This window comes from Sorex araneus, chromosome 1 (genome assembly GCF_027595985.1).
Source record: "Sorex araneus isolate mSorAra2 chromosome 1, mSorAra2.pri, whole genome shotgun sequence".
Lineage (NCBI taxonomy): Eukaryota > Metazoa > Chordata > Mammalia > Eulipotyphla > Soricidae > Sorex > Sorex araneus.
Window position 1 is genome coordinate 151,528,161 of NC_073302.1, and position 18,876 is coordinate 151,547,036.

The following is an 18,876-nucleotide window of genomic DNA, read 5'->3' on the forward strand; positions in this document are numbered from 1 at the left end:
AAAAAGAATTATGCAGTGTTCTCATTTTTTAAAAAAGAGATTATATGTTGCACTGGAAACTATAAACACCAGTGTCTCAGTGTTTAACTTTTTGACTTTGAATAATTTTGCAGTTGATCAAGAAAAAAAAGACTGTCAATTATAGATATTTAAAGTAAAGAATTGAAGGTCAATTTTTTGAAAGTCTGGTAGTAACATAATTATTAAGAAGTAGCTTAAACTAATGAGTCTGTGTGTGTTTGGTCTAATTGTCTGCCTTCTTCTGGTTTAAAGAGAAACACTGAATCTTGTATGCTTAACAGTTTTAACAGTTGTTTTCCCCTTTATTGACTCAAGAAGAAGTAAATGCATCATTAAAATTCCTAGATTGATTTCTAGTATTATTCACCCAGCAGAGAAATGAAGTCAGTTCTTCTCCCAGCAAAACAAGAGGCTCACCCTTTCAGGATGGGGCTGTTTCAGAAAGTCACGTTTTTTGCCATGGTATTTAAAAGTGCCTACCTGTCATCCTTTGGAGGAATTTGGTGCCAGGGAAATGCTACCCTGTCCTTCCAGCTGGGGACAGAATGTGCCCATTGAATTGAGCTCACTCTTAAAAAGTTGTCCTTAAAAGTGACTCCAAGATTTGACTATCTTTTTCTTTTCTTTAATAGTTTACCTTGACCTGTTTCTTGTCAATTTGAACATATCATGGAAGAGGATAATAACTGTTTATATTCTGTCACCCACCTTCAAAATATAAGAACCTAAGACCTATCATATTTTACATAACCTCCTGCCCCCTCCCCAAATGCAATACAGTATTTCGAAACACTAAAAATCATCTGTAAGCATTTATTGATTTAAAACTTTTCAGCATATATGATTAAAAGATTAATTTCTCTTAAAAAGTAGCATCACCCCTAGGAAGAAATTTATAAAAATTCAATTATGATCAAAATCCAGTGAGTCTTTACACTTCAATTATGATTCAGAACCCAGTGAGTCTTTACACTTATCATTGCTTCATTAATATAGGTGTATCTTCATTTTTTGTATTTTTTGTACTTAGTTCACAAATAATGACCACATATTGCAATTAGTTACTGTGTATCTTAATAAACATAAAAAAGATATAATTCTGAAAAAAATCAAACTTAAAGAAAAATATAGAATATGCCTATCAGGGATTTAGCAAATATTAACATTTTTCTATATTTGCCACACCCAGTAGTGCCCAGGGCTTACTCATGGATCTGTGCTCAGGGCTTACTTCTGGCAGAGCTCAGGGCACCATATGGGGTGCTGGGGATCAAACCCAGGTCAACCATATGGGAGGCAGATGCCTCACCCACTGTAATATCTCTTCGGTTCCATCTGCCAATTCCATTCGGTTCCTTCGGTTCCATTATTTTTTTGTTCATTTAGTCTTTCTACCTCCCTCATCGTTTTCCTCTAAGACTCCTGTGCCTCTCTGCATAATTAACGAATGTAATTGTGCATGCACACAGCACTTTCCATTTTTAGCCGTGAACATTTCCTCCCTGGAATTTCCCTTTTAGGATCTGCTCAATCCTGGTCCAGCATGCCCTAGTAGCCCTCCCTGGGGAGCCCTTTTCTGGATCTTGTATTGGATCCTCTGTCTTCAATCCATCCTCTTTGCTTCCAGAATCCCTTGTTTAATGAAGTGTATCTCCACATTTTCCTAAAACATGATTAAAACACATTTCCCCCTTATCTGCCCCCCCCCCCGATTACTTTAAAACTATTTTCATCTCATTTACATTTGATGCTCTTACATTCTATTTTAAAACATTGATCTAGAAACCTAGATTAAAAATTGATTTTCTTTAGAATTTTGAGGGATTTTATTTTATTTTTTACTTTCAGGATTGCTCTTGAAGTCTGAGCTTATTTTTGATTTACAATCCAGTTTGTGACTTGGTTTTGCTTTCTGAAACGTTTAGAATCAATATTTTCCTTCCTTAGATGAATTTTCTTATATCCCTCAGCATGATCTTTTAAAAAATCATTTTTATTATGCACTAGTTTTTTTTTCACTTAGAGACCTACATCCTTTGGTTGTAAGACGTTTTTCTTAAAAGATTACTTCACTTACAGAACCAAGGAGCTAGCTCAATGGGCTGACTGCATGCTTTGCTGTGGGAGGTTTGGATTTGATCCCTAGCACTGCATGGTCCCCCAAGCACTGATGTACATATCTCACAAAAGCGGAACCAGAAGTGAGTCTTGACCATCACTGGGTGTGGCTCCTGGCCCCCAAATTACTTTAGTGGAATCTTATTGGAATTATTTCTGGTTATAATTTGGACCTCTTGGATACGCTGATTTTTCTGTGGTTTTGTTTCACCTTATATTTCTATTTCTTTGTATTTTTTCTTTTACTTCCTGGGATATTTCCTTGTTTTTAACCTCTAATTATTTAACTTATTTTAAAAATCAGCTAGCATATTTTTAATTTCTAATGTTTCTTTCTATTTATTCTTGTCCCTGTCTTGTGTGGAATCTTGTTCTTGTTTTGTGGCTGAAATGCCCTTTAAATATATCTTTGAAAACGTATTAATTTGGGAAAATTTTATTCAGCTTCTCATGTTCCTGCATGGTGTTCTATTTTCAAGTAAGATGCTTTTCTTTTTGTTTATTTTGACGTATTTGTATTCCATAGTCTCTCTACTATTGTAGGTTGGGATTGAGGGTTGAACTAAGTTTGTGACCCAAAGCCAAGTAATGTGAGTGACTGAAAGAGACAGTCCTAGATTGTAACTCTGTCTTATTACATTTTCAATTTGGTTCTGCTGAGACAAGGATTCAACTAAATAAGCTTTAAAGGTACCTTATTAAAAAAACCTCAAAGTTATTAATCCCCTATTTAACTATAGTAGACAGATTTTTTATTAGATATTCACCAATTCTTTAATTTGTTGGACAATATATATTGTTACCTACTAATACTAAAGCCTGAAATTTACTTTGATATTGTTAGACCAAAACACAATTTTTTTGTTTCGTAAATGTTGCTTTTTAGTTTTAAGCAAGCCCCAAAGCTTAAAGAATAGGATTGCTATAGGCAATCACACCAAGGTTATAAAATGAGATCTTTTCTGAATTATATTTCTCTTAGAAGACTATAGATTTTCCAGGCAACAGCAAAAACCATAGCTAAATTTGAATCCCTTTTTTATGGGTTGCTATAAAGTCAAATGCACCTCATCTATTTTATATATAGGTTCATACAAATTGTGTATCTTTCTAAATAGATACAGGCCTGTAAATAACATCTGCCAATGACTTGTCATACAGTGGCATTAAAATTGATTTAAACACACTCAGACCCAAAGGAGGCGGCTAATTTATTGTCACAGTGCTCCGTTTATGTCGGATATGGGATATGTAGAAGCTACGCTGTTGAAATGACAGAGAGCCCTTTATAATTTTGTAGTTCAAATATATAGAAAGCTAAGAATTTAAGAATAATCATTATGTGACATTTTAAACAGAGTAGACTCATTTAATAAACCCATTCTACCCAAACTTAGCTTTTTCCACTACAAAACACAGCCAGCCACTCCTAATTCATCAGTGGCCTTTGCTTTTACTTGTTGTGCTAAGGTTGCACTAAAACAAACCCAGGCTATCCTGTCATACTACCCCCAAAATATTTCAGTATCCTTCTCTAAAGGTAAGAATTCTTAAAAATCATAATATTATGATTACATTGAAAATACTAGCAGTTATCACTTGAATCATATTATCAGTACTGAATTCCATTTATTTGTCTATTGTCTGGTCTAGGATTATTTGAATTTGGATCAATAATAATTTTATATTTTGCAATTTGTCTGTTTAACTCCTAAGTCTCAAGTTTCCCTACCTTAAAAAAATCTTACAGTGAGAGGGATTGCAGTGATAGTTCAGTCAGTAGAGTGCTTGACTTGCATATGGCTGTCCAAGTTCAAGCCCCATATGGTCCCCTGAGTCCACCAGGAGAGATCTTAGAATGCAGATCCAGGAGTAAGCCCTTAGCATCACTGGCCTACACTCAAAAATAGAAAAGAAACAAATCTTACAGTTCATTTGGTGAAAACCTAGGTTACTTATTGGAAAGACTCTTTATTCTCCCTAGAAAATGCCCTACATTCTTAGATTCTGCTGATTGCTTCCCTATGGTGTCATTTTATATATTCTTCTGCTCCTTATTTTTTGTGAATTAATATCTGGGAATAGATGTTAGATTAGATGCAGGCTTTATTTTCTGACATAAAAGTTCTCGTAGATGGTGTTATGTCCTTCCAATATTGTATATGTTGTATATATTCTATTGTATCCCATCAAGAAATGTTGCTAGTTATTTTATGATGAAAAGATTTATCTGTGGGTTCAGGCATTGTCAGCCTGATTCATCCACTAAAATGTTCCCCACTGTCTATTCTTACAAGTCTTTAGCAGCTACTAGTGCTTATTGTCCGGATTCATTGTAGGCTCATAGGCCTGAGAGTTTCTACATGTGGAAAACCTCACCTGCTTTTAGCTTTTTATTTTCATTCCTTATTTATCCTGGCATCATAGTTATTGTCAACTCAACGGCTAGCATCCAGAGACTTAAAAGCAAGCTCCTACTTCTCCCTGTGGGAGAACCTGGCAAACTACCGGGAGCTTCCTGCCCACATGGGAGAGCCTTGAAAACTCCCCATGGTGTATTCATATGCCAAAACCAGTAACTAGCTGGGTCTAATTCCCCTGACCCTGAAAAAGCCTCCAATTCGGCATCGTTGGGAAGGACGAGTAGAGAGAGGCTGCCAAAATCTCAGGGCTAGGAGAAATGGAGACATTACTGAGACTGCTCAAGAAGTTCGATGATCAACGGGATGATGACTGACTGACTGACATAGTTATTGTCTTTTTTCTTGCTCTAGAATATATTTTCACATTTCTAGTACACATTCTAGATCTTTGGGGTTTTTTTTGGGGGGGAGAGGGCACCCCCTGGCAGTGCTTGAGGGTCCCATATACGATGCTGGGGATCAATCAGGGTTGGTTGCATACAAGGCAAGCAAGCGCCTTATCCACTATACTATCTCTCTGGCCCTTTATTTCCCAGTCTGTTCATGGGTCACATCACTGAAGAATTCACTGTTAGAAAAGTACCTCTGAGTTTGGGGTAAGCCCGATAAAGTTTTAGTCTCAGGTACTTATAATACAGAGGAGCCTGTAAAATCATGAGGAATCTATTGATAAATAAACTTAATTTAGTCAGTTCATAAACTTACTTTTTCTTAATAATATCTGTTCATTTTCTATTTAGAGAAAAATAGAAGTTCTCAGAGAAAGAAGGTGAAAACACGTACCCCATCCTCCCATGGGGCTTGTTGGTGTCAAGGTCATAACCCCACCTTGGTAGGGAACTTCTTAAGAAAAATCACAGTCCAAGCAGAAGAGAGAATAGTATCATAGTGCATCTTCTGTCAGTATAAACACATCTGTGTTGAGTTGATTGATTCAACTACTGTGTTTTTTGTCAGCACAATCCAGATAGCCAATATAGATTATTTCAATTACTGATAAAGACTCACCCTAATTGTCAGAACTTAAAAGTTAAAACAGTTTGCTTTTTGTAGGACAAATTTATAAATGCACACCACACACATTTGTGCATATTCATATGTACACACACATGCACATATGCATACACACATACACATGGCCCCTTGTCAGTTACTTTATTTCAGTTGCAGTATTGGTACAAGAGGAATGACGAAGAGACTCATAACAGAAATTGAGATAGTTGGTCTTAGATATCAACTCCAGGTCAGTTTTATGCCAGATGCTCATATCATATCTGTGGCTCAACTATGGAAAACCGAGTGGAAGAAAATTAAGGACATAGATCAATTTTCCTTTGCTCTGAAGATACCTACAGTTCTCTGGCGTGTTTTCTATTAACAGGCAAATGCTCTGCATTAATGCTCATGAGAAGAAATAGCGATTGCCAGTAATACCATCAGGAAATAATTTCTTAAATGTTTCAGAGTATAAGCATGAATTCATCATTAAATGGGGAATACAACATATTTTGAAGACTTGGAACATAAATGATAACATTTCTTAAGGGGGAGTTATTCTACGAGTGTGAATTTTGATTTTAGAAACATGCACAAGGGATAAAACAATAATAAGTACCCATCAGACCCCTTCATGAAAATAAGCAGAGCCAAGGCTCAGAGGGCGCAGAGCTGTGTTGTCTCTCTCCTTGACAGCAGCCTGGGATATGGCACAGGGAGGGCCGGACAAGGATCCCAACATTAGACTCAACATACTTTGGGTTGTCTGGCCATTGGCACTGATGGGGAAAATCTAGACCATGATGGTTGAGATTTTGGGTGCAAATCACACTGCTACTTTGCAACGTAAATAGAACTTTTGCTTTAAAATTATCTTGTTTTAAAATGCCTTTCTATTGGAAAAATTAGAAAAGGCAAATACCACAAATATTTTTAAGTGATAGACTATGGTTTTGCCAACGATGAAGGGGAGAGAAAATGCAGTCTTTGACACTGAATGTATTTTCTCATCATGAGGATGCTTTTGAGTTATTGTTCACCTTGAATTTGAACTGCATAAGTCCCTTATAAATGCTGATTTTCTTATAAGCAGATGATAGAAACCTCTGGTATTGATAGAATAGTATAACTGTATTTTTGTATCCTTTATGATTTTCTTAATGAAATTTTATTTTCTATATTTTATTATAATAATACAGTATGTAGTACATATAATATAGAAAATACATGTTTATTGATTATCTTATTACTTAATGTTTCTAGTCAGCAGAGGGGTGATTAGTAGTTAATTGGCCAGAAGGAGTTGAAAGTTAAATACAGATCTTAACTCTGCTAGAGGTCAGCACACTCGTAACCTGTATGTAGTCCAGGGGTCAGCTGCAATATCTCTGAAGTCTTGGATGGGGTTCCCATAAATATATTTTTGAGAAGATTGAAGGTATTGGATGAACAAATGTCAAGAAATTACCCTAAAACATGATTTTAAATTGAAGGTAGTAAAGGTGGTTTTCTTGAGGGTTGAGAAATTAAAATATATATTTATTTGTCACGCTTCAAGAATATTATTTGTTGGGGCTGGAGCAATAGCACACAAGGTTCGATTCCCAGCATCCTATATGGTCCCCCTAACACCGCCAGAAGGAATTCCTGAGTGCAGGAGTAACCCCTGAGAATCGTTGGGTGTGACCCAAAAAATAATGATAATAGTAATAATATTTGTGGACTCACCAAGTCAAAGCACAGATGTGACAGTTCTTATGCAGTCTGAAAAAAAATCTGATGGTTTCTGTTGAATCTTGCAGGGAAAAAGCCAGAGAAGGGAAATGACTTGCTCAAGGTTACATTTTTTCCCTTGTGGTTGAAAAGAATTTCATTCACTTCTCATTAAAAAAAAATAGTTTAGGAGGCATTTTCTCCCTTTGTAATTTAACATACAGCTGCCTTTAACACCTTAAATTTCTAGTCTGGTCTTGAAAGCAACCAATTATCCCATTGGATCAAAAGAAGAATTGTGGGAAATCAAAGGGAAAGCCCTTGACTTCCTGCCAGGGTTCATTTTCCAGACCTGATGTCTGTATGTTGCCCAGACCCCAGGTTCTATTCCCTGGAGTTTAAAATTCTAGAGAAAAGTCAACCCCCAGGCTGAAACCTAGAGCTGCAAACACTGAGGATTAGGGAACTGTCTCTGGGTATTAGCGTGACAATCGTTCCATGCTCCTCAAGGGTAAGAAGAAAGGCTGCTCATATTCCCGAAGGAAAGGGAATCTTGTTAGCCAAAGGGTAGTCTGTTGTGAGTTTTTAGAACTTCATTGGAAGACTAATGTACTAATGTTCAGAGTTGCTCTAAAGAAATTCTTGTGAAGCTTGAATACTTAGGGAGTAGATTAAAGTTCTGTAGTAGAAAAAGCTCTGGGCCAAGATTGTACACCTCCCCTTGCTTTGGCCTGGCTTTAGGGCTTTGATCTGTCCATATGTTGAGGTGAATGTTCACTTTGTTTTTCCAGAGGTATGTTAAGGATCAATTATTTCTTTATGGCAAAAAGGAGATTTGTGTTCAGACACTGGATTGAAAGGCTCTTTGCTTGGGGGAGTTTTGTCTTAAGAGCCTTTGGTTTGTAGTTGCATAAATTATGATTGTAGTAATATGTACTTGCTTATTAAGAGATGATGGTCTTTTTTCTTTACGTCCAACAACATGTAAGTATTTTGGTCATGAATGAAATTGGATGATTAATTTTATTCCCAGAGTCTTCTGCTTTCTGAATTAGGGAGGTTTCATTTTCCAAAAATGTTTTTCTCCAGTTTAGGGTTCCATGTGATGATAACACTCCCTAGGGTAAAAAGTGTGGAAAAAGGTGGCTGACCTGAATAAATACAATTGCTATGCTGGCGTTCTCTCTGGCTTGAAATGGAGTAATAAAATCAAGAATCACGAAATGGTTTCTAATTTCAAAGACAGACTGTCTGACCTTGCTGAAAAAGTTCAGGTAGAAAGCAGAAGGAACATGGAAAAGGAAATTGAGTTCCCATCCAGGCGACACAGCCATCACAAGAGGCAGTAATACATCTGGAATTACAACATAGACCTCTCACCCAGGGCCCAGGAAGCTCACCTACACATAGTGTTCTCTTGTATTTCTGTTGTTACTTGGAAAGGTTTTGATTAAACCTCTAGATCCCCTTGCACACACAAACACAGACATACACAAACACACATACACACATGCATGCACACACAACTGTGCATACTCACTAAACTGTATTTCATCATTAATTCTTAGTTTGTTATCTGCCAGACCTAGAATCTCCAAACTGAGATACAAGAACTTTTGCTGATATGCCTGTTTCTTCAGCTTTTTTGAAGTATGTCTTCTCTTGCAACCACAAAGGAAAGTTTCCGTGAAAGTTAGTAATATTTTAGACTTTGCCACATGTCTCACATTCTGAGAATGGACACTAAAAGCTTCCAGGATACCCAGAAGTGTCACATTTGCCAGAAGTCACTTCCCAGACATCTCATTTGATGACTGATCATTCCTTTCCATGTAATCTTTCATCTTCTGCCCTGACCGGGTCTTCATTGGCAAGAGAGCAGCACTGAAGTGGCTTCTGTGAGCTCTTCTCTAACCTGTCAATCTGCTGGATAGAAGTTTAGAGGTGTGTGTGTGTGTGTGTTTGTGTGTGTGTGTGCATGCGCACATGCGCACATATGGAGAACTGCATATTAAACATCAGCTATTCAGTTAGAAATATTTATTTTGGATGTTTTTTTATTTTTTATTTTTTTTGCTTTTTGGGTCACACCCAGCGATGCTTAGGGGTTACTCCTGGGTTTGCACTCAGGAATTGCTCCTGGCAGTGCTTGGGGGGCCATATGGGATGCCGGGGATCGAACCCGGGTCGGCCGCGTGCAAGGCAAATGCCCTACCCGCTGTGCTATCGCTCTGACCCCTTAGATGTTTATTTTTATTCATTTGATGACGGGGAGGATGAGTTGAAAATATAAGTGTGTTGTCGTCATAGGCATTCTCTGTCCTCCAATGTAGTAAAATAGGGCTGAGAGCATTCTGGCTTGCTTTGTACAACTACATCTTGGTAGTAACATTATTGCCCAAGGAGCCTGATTTAATGGGGGAGATTCCTAATTTTATAATTACTATGTACATTTTGAGGAGGCTGACAGTTTTATCTATGTCTCTTTTTTCCTCTCTCCTCCTTCCATTTCCATTTTCTTCCCTTCCCTTTCTCTTCCCTCTTCATCTAATTCTATTTCTCCCTCCCCTGCCCCCAGTAGATGACAAATATGGTATTTCCAAAGAAATCATTAAATATTCAAGCTATGTTAATCCACAAATGATGTCAGGTCACTACTAACAGAAAGAAATGGGAATCATAAGCAACTTCATCAGAAGAGCAAGGTGTCTCCAAAGTGGCATTGATCCTCTGAAGTTCAAGTCTAGATTACTTCCTTAGGGCATGGTGCTGAGGGAGGTATATAAATGCCCTGAGCCTCTATACCCCAATCTATAAATTGTACAGAGCTGACTGAAATTGTTTATGTACCAAGAGAAGGTCCTCTTTACAGTCAAACGCATCTTCGTAGTTGTTGTTATTAGTGCATGGCTTCCCAGTATCTTAAAGCACAGAGTTGGGGTACTTAAAGCCCAGATACCTTAATGTTGGTGGACTTTTTTTTAGTACCCTGTTGGCACATAGAGTCAGGGAGGCCTAAACTTTTGTATGAACCTGGGGGAGGTGGGAATAGTCCACCTTCCCTTCTTGCCCCACAACTCTCCTCACTGTGTGCAGTTTCAGCCACTCCTCAGGGTGACATGTGTCTTCTTCCTGAAACCCTGCTCCCTGTCTTTGGGTCCACTTCCTGTGGAAGAAGTGAGAAAGGAAGTGTGGCAAGGGGTACCACATTCCTGAAGATGGTGTCTTATGAGGTTATGTTGCCCTTCACTTTTTGTCAAGCCTTGCCAAAGATCCTGATCAGGAGGGCAAAAGTCACACATGCCTTGGTCTTTTGAATGCCAGCACTTACACCAGCCTCTAAATAATAGAGGCTTTATTAAAGAGTCATAATGATTATGATGGTTCTTGCTCATGGAGCTAAAAATAGCAGGTGGATCTCAAGGTCACACATATTCCCCTCTAGGGAGTCGGTGCCAGCCTTACTCGTTGTTCTAAACTGATTATTCTGGATCATTGTAATGTTGCAAAGCAGCAGAGTTTCAGGAATTGTGGACAATGGACAGAGGAAATGATTGGCAGTAGGAGCTTTTCTTCTCTTCAGATCAAACCCTCTCCTTGTTGTCCCCTTTAAGCCAGATATCAGAGGGTTGGACCAGGAAAGAGTAGAATAGACTCCACCCTACTGTTGTTGGGAAACCAGAATAAACAACCCCATTTGGTATTGGAATGATTTTCCCTTGGAACTGGCACCTCTTAGTAAGTTATTTGTGCTTGTCAGTAGATTCACATAAGCGTACAATTGGGGAGGGGGCGCTTCTCCTCCATTCTTCCTTCAGTCCCTTTCTCCCCACCCCATGCCTTGATCAGTCAAGTCCCAGATTGTGTTTGAGTCTTGAGTCTTGAATATATCCTTTACTTAGACATATTCTGAGGGAAGGTGCTATGGTAGAGTAAACACTGTTTATTCTATAGTGCTGAGTATGTTTGTATCCCTGACTCTTTGAGCCCACTGAAAAACTATCTCCACAGTAGCTGTGTAGTGTGCTTCCAAAGGTGAAAAGTCCATATTCCTTTGGTGCTTTCCTAAGAGTATTCTGTAGAGGTAATTTTTTACCGCAGGTTACATTTGTGTCCACAAACCAACCTTTGTTCATGTGACCAGTCAGCAGTGATGCTGAAGAAATAGTGAGACACCCATTCCATTTCCTTCTCTCTGGTTGAATCCAGTGGTCCTGCAGTTTCCAACACTGGAGCGCTGCGACTCTCAGGGTTATAATTTCACACACCTATGGGTCTCGAATTACCTCCTGTAACCTATGCTGTGTCTCTGTTGCAGATGCGGACACTTCTCCACCTGATCTCCAGACCCCCCACCCCAGCAGCGCACACCACCCTCCACTGCAGACGTTTGTAATGGAAGCAAAGCTCAGTCTACAGACAGGGAGCGGGCGGGACGGAGGAGCTGGAGATGGCGCCGAAGAAAATATTGTTTACCTCTAATGGTGGTATTTTTCCAAGCAAAACCAAAACACTGGCACTTTGGGAAGAACCTTATTTTCCTTTTCTTGATGTATGTGTGACTGTGTCCAAATTGCCTGAAGAGTGATATTTAATGCAAGTTCATTTCTTTCTTTGGCTTGAGTCTAATAATTAAATTATTGAAAGCAGCTCTGTTTGTCCAATCATTACCTTATCACACCTAATTTCAGATTTCTGGAAGAGAAATTAACTTGAATGGGCAGAAGTGTTCAAAAGTTTTTATGACTCTAAAGTAAAATTCCATATTGCCTTTTCGACTGGATCATCTGGCTTTGGAAATCCCTTTTAAAAGCTAGATGAAGCAATTTGGATGGAAAGAATGAGGGTGATGGACAAACTTTCACAGTTCCAGCAGCTGGTGGTGTAGGATCCCCACAGGCAGAGGTGTATGGAAGGCAGGGAAGAACACTGATTGGCTGCTTTCTCCTTGGGGCATCAAAGGGGTCACTGCTAGTAGTGGACCTGTGATAGCCAGCTTGCAACAGCCCTTCCTCACCGGGCATCTGTTTGTAGTAGATGCCCCCTCTGCTAGTAGCCTGCACCCTGGAACCTGTGGCAAGCACTTTGCAGATGAATTTGCTCCTCCTCAAGCTGGTGAATCTTGGTTTAGAAGCACTTATCCTCGGTCCTGAGACCCAAGCCAGCGAGTCTGGTTTCGGTGTAAATAATACAAGCCCTGGAGCACCCTTCTCTGCAGCCCTATGCCTGCCTGCCCTTGTGAGCACTGGCTGGAAGGAAATCTGCCCTTTGGCTCATTAAGGGCAACATTGCTCTCCCCACGAAGATTGCTGCCCACTGCATTTCCATGGAGGATTACCCGGACACCTGCTTTCACAGGAAGACCCGGCTCAGTGGATAGAAATCGGCAAGGGCTTGCAGCTTGCTCTTCAGAAATATGCATATGTGTTTTGGTCAGTGTCAATAAATTTATTTGACCTCCCTCTTTTACTTTGTCATTTTAATATGGTATATGTGGTGGAGGGGTGGGTGGACTCACACAATGTCCATTGAGCACACCGAACACAGTCTCCCATATTGAAAGGGAAATAGGGGAGGATTGTAACATTCATATTGAAGCACTGTAATGCTGGCCAAGTGAGAGATGTGTTTCAAGCAAAAGAGTCACCTGGATTATTTTTCTTCTACTTAGGTTGCCAGGTTAATGCTTTCCATTCTAGCTTCACGTAGGTGAGTCATTTTGGTTTGAAATAAAGCCTTTGGGGGCGAGGGGGAAGGGGGCTTTTTCTGAATCTTGTTGCTTCTGTTATTCGAGTCACGATCATACCAACAAACTCTGAGCCTAATCTTCACAGAATAGGGATATTAAAATGTTTGAGGCTTATTAAAATGTTGCTCAGTTATCTCACTTCCAAGCTAAACTCTATAGTAGAAAATGAGTCTTCTATTTATAAAGACAACAAAAGTGAAAAAATGTCTTCTCTCTCCAGGAATCTATTTATATCAGAATTGTATATTCTTAAATTAAAAAGGTTAATTGGTATTTTAGACCTTCTGATATCTAGAAATATCTTCTTTTTTTTATTTTTTTTTACTGACAGTGGATTTTGAAATATCCATGTGTAAAAAATCTGTAAAATAGGCTTCAGTTCCTGTGAGGCCCTTTAAGATGGTGCACATTAGGGCTGGAGAGATAGTGCAGTGGGCAGGGCAACTGTCTTGCCTGCGCCCGATTCAGGTTTGATCCCTGCCATTCCAAGAATAATTCCTGAGTAATTCCTGAGAAGAGCTAGGAGTGATTCCTGAGCACAGCCGGGTGTGGCTCAAAACACAAACAAAATCAACCTCCAGGGAGTGTGTGCTTGGTTTTTGAGCTCTGTCAACTCAGGGGCTTTGTGTGGGGAAGATCAAGTATCCCAAGTATTTTTTGTTGTGGGAATGGGAGCGAGGGCCTCCTAAATTGTACTCATCATTCTCAGGGGTCTGTCCCGGTGATTCTCAGCCAGGGAGGCTTACAGCTCAATGCCAGGCCTGAAGATGCAGTGCTGCTTAGGCCCTGTGGTGCTGGGGATTGTCTGGGTCACCCCAGTAGTGCGGGGAGCCTCAGGGGCTATACTTTATAATATTTGAGGAACCATGTGGTTTTGGGGATCACACTCAGGCCAGCTGCATGCAAGGCATGTACCCTGACCCTTATCAGTCACCCATTTCCCAGCCAACAAACGTTTACCCCCAAAAATGCTCAAAAGAAACAATCACCCCTGTAGAGCAATGCCCTTTAGCCAGCAGTCCACGGTGCCCGTTCCATCCATAGGTGTAGACAGAAAGGCATGGATATACCGCCTGGGATACAGCTACTGGTCCGTGGAGCACTGTGCAGGAGAGGTGCCAGTTTGCGGGTGTAAAAATGTTGAATTCTACCTTAGAGATTTGCTGTGGAAGAAAAGTAACAGTTTTTGTTCAGCCCCTTCCCAAAGGCCTGGATTTCCTGCCTCTCTTTACGGTCTTCACAGCTCCACACATTGCCAGGACTGCATTGACGCTGGATCCTGTCCCACCACACAGCCCACTCACAACAGGGCCACTAAGAGAGGTCTCAGCATGCTGGTTGAGGGGCCGGCAGTGGTGGTGTATATAAGGATTGTTGAGGTGAAGGTGAACATAATTAAATCATGGGATGACAAAGAAGTAGAAAGAAAAATGTGTCCTTCCTTATGACCTAGAATCACCTCTCCAATTCAGAACTGAGGAGGTTACTAAGGTTCAACCTCTTTCTGTCTTTCTCATCGAGAAACATGTCAGCTGCAAGTGTAGACTCTGGAGTCAGACGTTGCACTTATTGGCAGTATGTCCTTGGCATGTCCCCTTGTACACCAGGTCTGTTTCCTCGACTATAAAACAGGGATGGTTTCTTTATAGAATTTCTGTAAGATTTAAGTGATTGATATACACCCTGGGCTTAGAACAGAGCCTGGGGCATAGTAATCACCCAATATATGCAAGTTATGATCATATCATTAAAACTATATTTTATTGTTGCTCACCCTAGTTCCAGTTCATAGGCAGATTTCTTGCTCTGCATGGCCAGAAACTGTGAAGAGAGTTCCAGGGCCTGAAGACAGAGTCAGAAACTCAGAGAATAGTTTCATAAGGTTAGCTTTCCATTTATTTGCCTCCCTAAACGAGGTCCCTCTCAATTCATCGACTCACTGACTATATATTGGCTACTAAAAGCCAAGCAATCAGGGACAAAATAAAGATGAATAAGCCTACAAATTGTTGGAGGAGATAAATGAAGAGATTTGGACAACTTACAGGTTACCATGGGAACTCCAAAGGTCGAGCTTATTCAGACCTGGGTGTATGGAAGGGAGGGAGTTGTCATAATGTAGAGGATGCCTGAGGCTAAAATAATAACTTGACACTGTGTGGGGGGAAATATTCCAAGCAGAAAGGACAGCTCGAGCAGAAATTGAGAGGCTGTAAAGAAAAGATGAGGGAGGTCCTGAAGCATGCACTGGAGCTCCTCAGAATGAGGCTTTTCCCTTGTGTTAATGTGGCCTGTGAGAACCACCTTCAACCTTGGCCTCATTCGAGCACTCTGGTACAAATTGGGAGGGGGTAACTTGGAAGACACTTTCTTGTCTTCTTTCTCTCTCTTTCTCTCTCTCTTCCTCCCCCCCCCTCTCTCTCTCTGTTTCTCTTTCTCTCTTCTTTATTTCTCTCCCCACCCCTCTCTTACCCAGTCATTGATTTCCATACCCACTACCAATCAAGAAGATGATTCCAGCCAAGTGGTCAGTGACGGTCTGCCGACTTTATCTTGTGCCATAAGAAACCAAGAGTAATAGGGATGCTGGGGGTGTCTGAAGTTGCTTGTTTAAGCCCAAGTCCAAGCGGTTGCCTCAGGGAGATTCTCTGGGATGATTTGATGACTTTGGTGAGTCAATGTAAGTTTTTAAGTGGAGAAAAAGAGGAAAAGAGGCAGTTTCACTTTGATCTGCTTACATTCTTTAATCTACTGTTGCCCCTACCCCCACCCTTCCTTCATCTGCCACTTAAGGCATTTTGGAGAAAGAAAAAGATAAGAACATGAAGAGAGGGGGACATCTCAAAGGAGTATGTTAGAATAAGCTTGTGACCGACACCAAGTGAACTCCAGAGTGAGACATCCCTCTTCCAGAGTGAGAGCAGGGCGTGTGGAACAGCCCTGTGTGTGTGCCCTGTCTCCTGAAAGTTCTTTTGCGTCACAAGCTTGCATGGAACTAGTGTCCCTATCCACTTTGTATGGAATTAATTGTTCCCTTTTCAAGTGGGATCCTGCGTGACTGGCACTTCCCGGAGTGGTCCAAACCCCTAATCTTGTTTCTGAGTTACATTTGCTTGTCTGTGAAATGGGGATAACAATGACCACACCTTGCAATGCTGTTGGGTTGACTAACTGAATATAATCCAGGGTAGCACATGCAATGCAGTAACTTTCTAAAACTGATAGCAATTGCTGTAAGCCAGGGATAGGACCTCAGGCAAGTTCAATAACCCCAGGAGCCAGAGCATCCTGACCTCAGTTTCCATAGCCCATTCTCATTGGCCCTGAGGGATGGCTGAGAGCACAGCCTGCAGATATGCTGTGCTCAAAGTAAGAGGAGACCGAGCTTCCTGAGAGTCATTGAATGAGGAGAAGAATGGATGAATGAGTCTTTTTGAAAACCTGAGATCAAAGCTGGCCAGACCTAGAACCCTGATTTGGTTCCCATTACACGTCTTTGCCTCCGGCTTGTGAGTTCAAAGCCATTGCTTCAAGGTGATGATTGAATATTGTTTTGGGTGAAGGAACTTGAAGAAGACCATGGTTCAGTAGTTCTGCAGAAGCTTCATGGCTGAGAAAACTTCCACATGCCATTAATTGAACCTAGTTGTCTACCTACCAACAAAAGTCTTGGAAAATAGAAAGCCAGAAATTTTCATTACAGACAGCAGTGGAGTCTCATAGCATAATTGCCTGAGGACAAAGGGAGAATTGGGTGAGATAATAAGATTGGATTATACTTTCTGAGTTAATTTCACTAGATTTTATTATGGCATTAGACAATCAGTCCTTATTCCTGTAAGACTCTCCCCAGTCCCTCATCTCCTCCACTGACCTCTTTTAATTTCATAGAGCTGGGACCCCAGTGAACTCCTTGTTAAAGTGGCTTCCCCCTCCTCCCCGCTAGGCAATCCAGGGATAAATTGTTCCCAAGACCTGTAGGACCAATAGCCCCATACTGTAGAGTCCCAGTTAGAAGGAAACAGAGGGAAAACTTTGGGGAGGTCATCTACTTGTACAGAGACTCAGTTTGACATCTCATTTGATACCTTAAAAGGAAGCTGATTTTGTCTACAATGATATACCTTTACTTTCTGAAAAGTCTATATACATTCTTCATGGCTCCCTCTTCAGTGATTTCCATTGTTTTCCTATTCAAAGAAGGAAGCAATGAAGGGGAAGAGCGATAGTATTCAATGAATGGCTTACTTCTCGTTAACCTAAGTTAAACATTTGGTGATGGAGGCTGATATGAACAGCAGTGCCACTGGGGTAAAGGCCTGGCTCCATTCTTCCATGTTGTCTACGTTGCCAGGTTGCCCCCTCCATGTATAATGTCTGGGCAGTTGTCGGTGTTGATTTTTACAATCTCTAACAAAACAACTTCAAACATAAACACAAACAGAGCCAGCATTAAGGAGAGCATCTGTATGGGCCACGGAACTCAAACAGACTCAGATATGTGCTTGACATTTCCCTTGGCAGCGCTCATGGCCTCCTTGGAAAGTCTTAGTTCACCTCTCTGCTGCTGGCAAGCTCTCATTTGGATAAGGAGCTGGCAAGTGCCAGCACAGAACAATAGGCTTTTAATTAAGGCCTGTGGAGCCAAAGTACAGGCAACATACCTCCTGCATTTCTTCGAACTGCCCTGCAAACAACAGCCATGGGCTCCGGAAAGGTTTAACTCCGGTCATTAATCTTCTGTAGCCCAGAAATTTCTTGCAACCTAAAGGGATTGGGGGTGGGGGTTAGTACCTTGAAAAATCAGTGTGGGTCAGTGTATATCCTGGTTTAAGGCCGTTGATTTTATTACGGATATGCTGGATTATTATCTAATAGCCTGGTCTGTCCATGCAAATGCCCTCCGTGCCAAGCTCTCATTCGCTCTGACACTAGAATGAATGGAAACCTATTTCTCTAATGGCCATATTCGAGTCACTCACTTCGAAGAAGAGTTTTGAATTTGAAGGCTGAGCCCGTTAAGCATCGTTGCTATGGAGACTGTGTGAGAGTTGGATTAATTAAGGCCTGAACAGCTGTTGTGAAGTGTGCAGAATGCACTGTTTTCTGTTAGTCATTAAGGAGGGTATGTGTGTACGTGAGAGAGGAGAAAAAATAGAGACAATCAAAGACAAAGCAGTCGGACAGATAGATGTGCTTGGCACTGGACATATAACATTTTCTCCAGAAAAACTCACTGCTAATAACTCTGCTGACACTACTCTATTTTCTCCTCCATCCATGCCAGACAGAATAATTGCTTCAAATGGCCAAGTGATCCATTCATTCTTCCTTTTTGGGGTCTGATTTATAAGAGGCATTAGGAATATACAAAAACATGTTCTTGGATCAGTGGGTTCAAACAACCCATCTGTCTGAATACTAAAAAAATTCAAACTGGACCATTTTAATGGTTTTTAAACTACCTGGCAAGGAGAATAAGTCTTTGGACTGGAGCTCTATGCATTGTCCGACATACCGAGGGTATTGTCGTCAGTGAACTGGCTGCCGAAATGGAGACTGGCTGTCCAATGCCATGGAGAAATTGTCCTGGGAATCTCTTCAGGATTGAAAGGAAATGAAACATCCATCCAGTTCAGGTTTAATTTGGAGGCTATCTGATTGTTTTAGTTTGAACTAAATCTGTTGATTTTTTAAAACACCATATTCCTAGTTTCATTTGGATGATCTTAATATTGGGCTTCTGTTCAAGTTCTGCAAAGTGGGTCCCCTCTGACTGTTACTTAGCAGTCCTAATGGGTAGTCTCTCCCCTCCCCCATGTTGGCCCATTCTTGTTGGTAGAAGTTCATGATTTG

The 18,876-nt window shown here is 40.6% G+C and overlaps 1 protein-coding gene across 3 annotated transcripts in view; it reads left to right on the forward strand.

The window, feature by feature from the left end:
- ARHGEF28 (Rho guanine nucleotide exchange factor 28) overlaps nucleotides 1–12,737 on the forward strand; it is a 362,811-nt gene extending 350,074 nt beyond the window's left edge. For all 3 annotated transcript variants that reach the window (XM_055132605.1, XM_055132609.1, XM_004608516.2), the window contains one exon: nucleotides 11,590–12,737. In XM_055132605.1, the coding sequence (XP_054988580.1) occupies nucleotides 11,590–11,753 (164 nt within the window). In that variant the 3' untranslated portion in view covers nucleotides 11,754–12,737. The remainder of the gene's footprint in view (nucleotides 1–11,589) is intronic.
- Nucleotides 12,738–18,876: the final 6,139 nt, after the last annotated feature.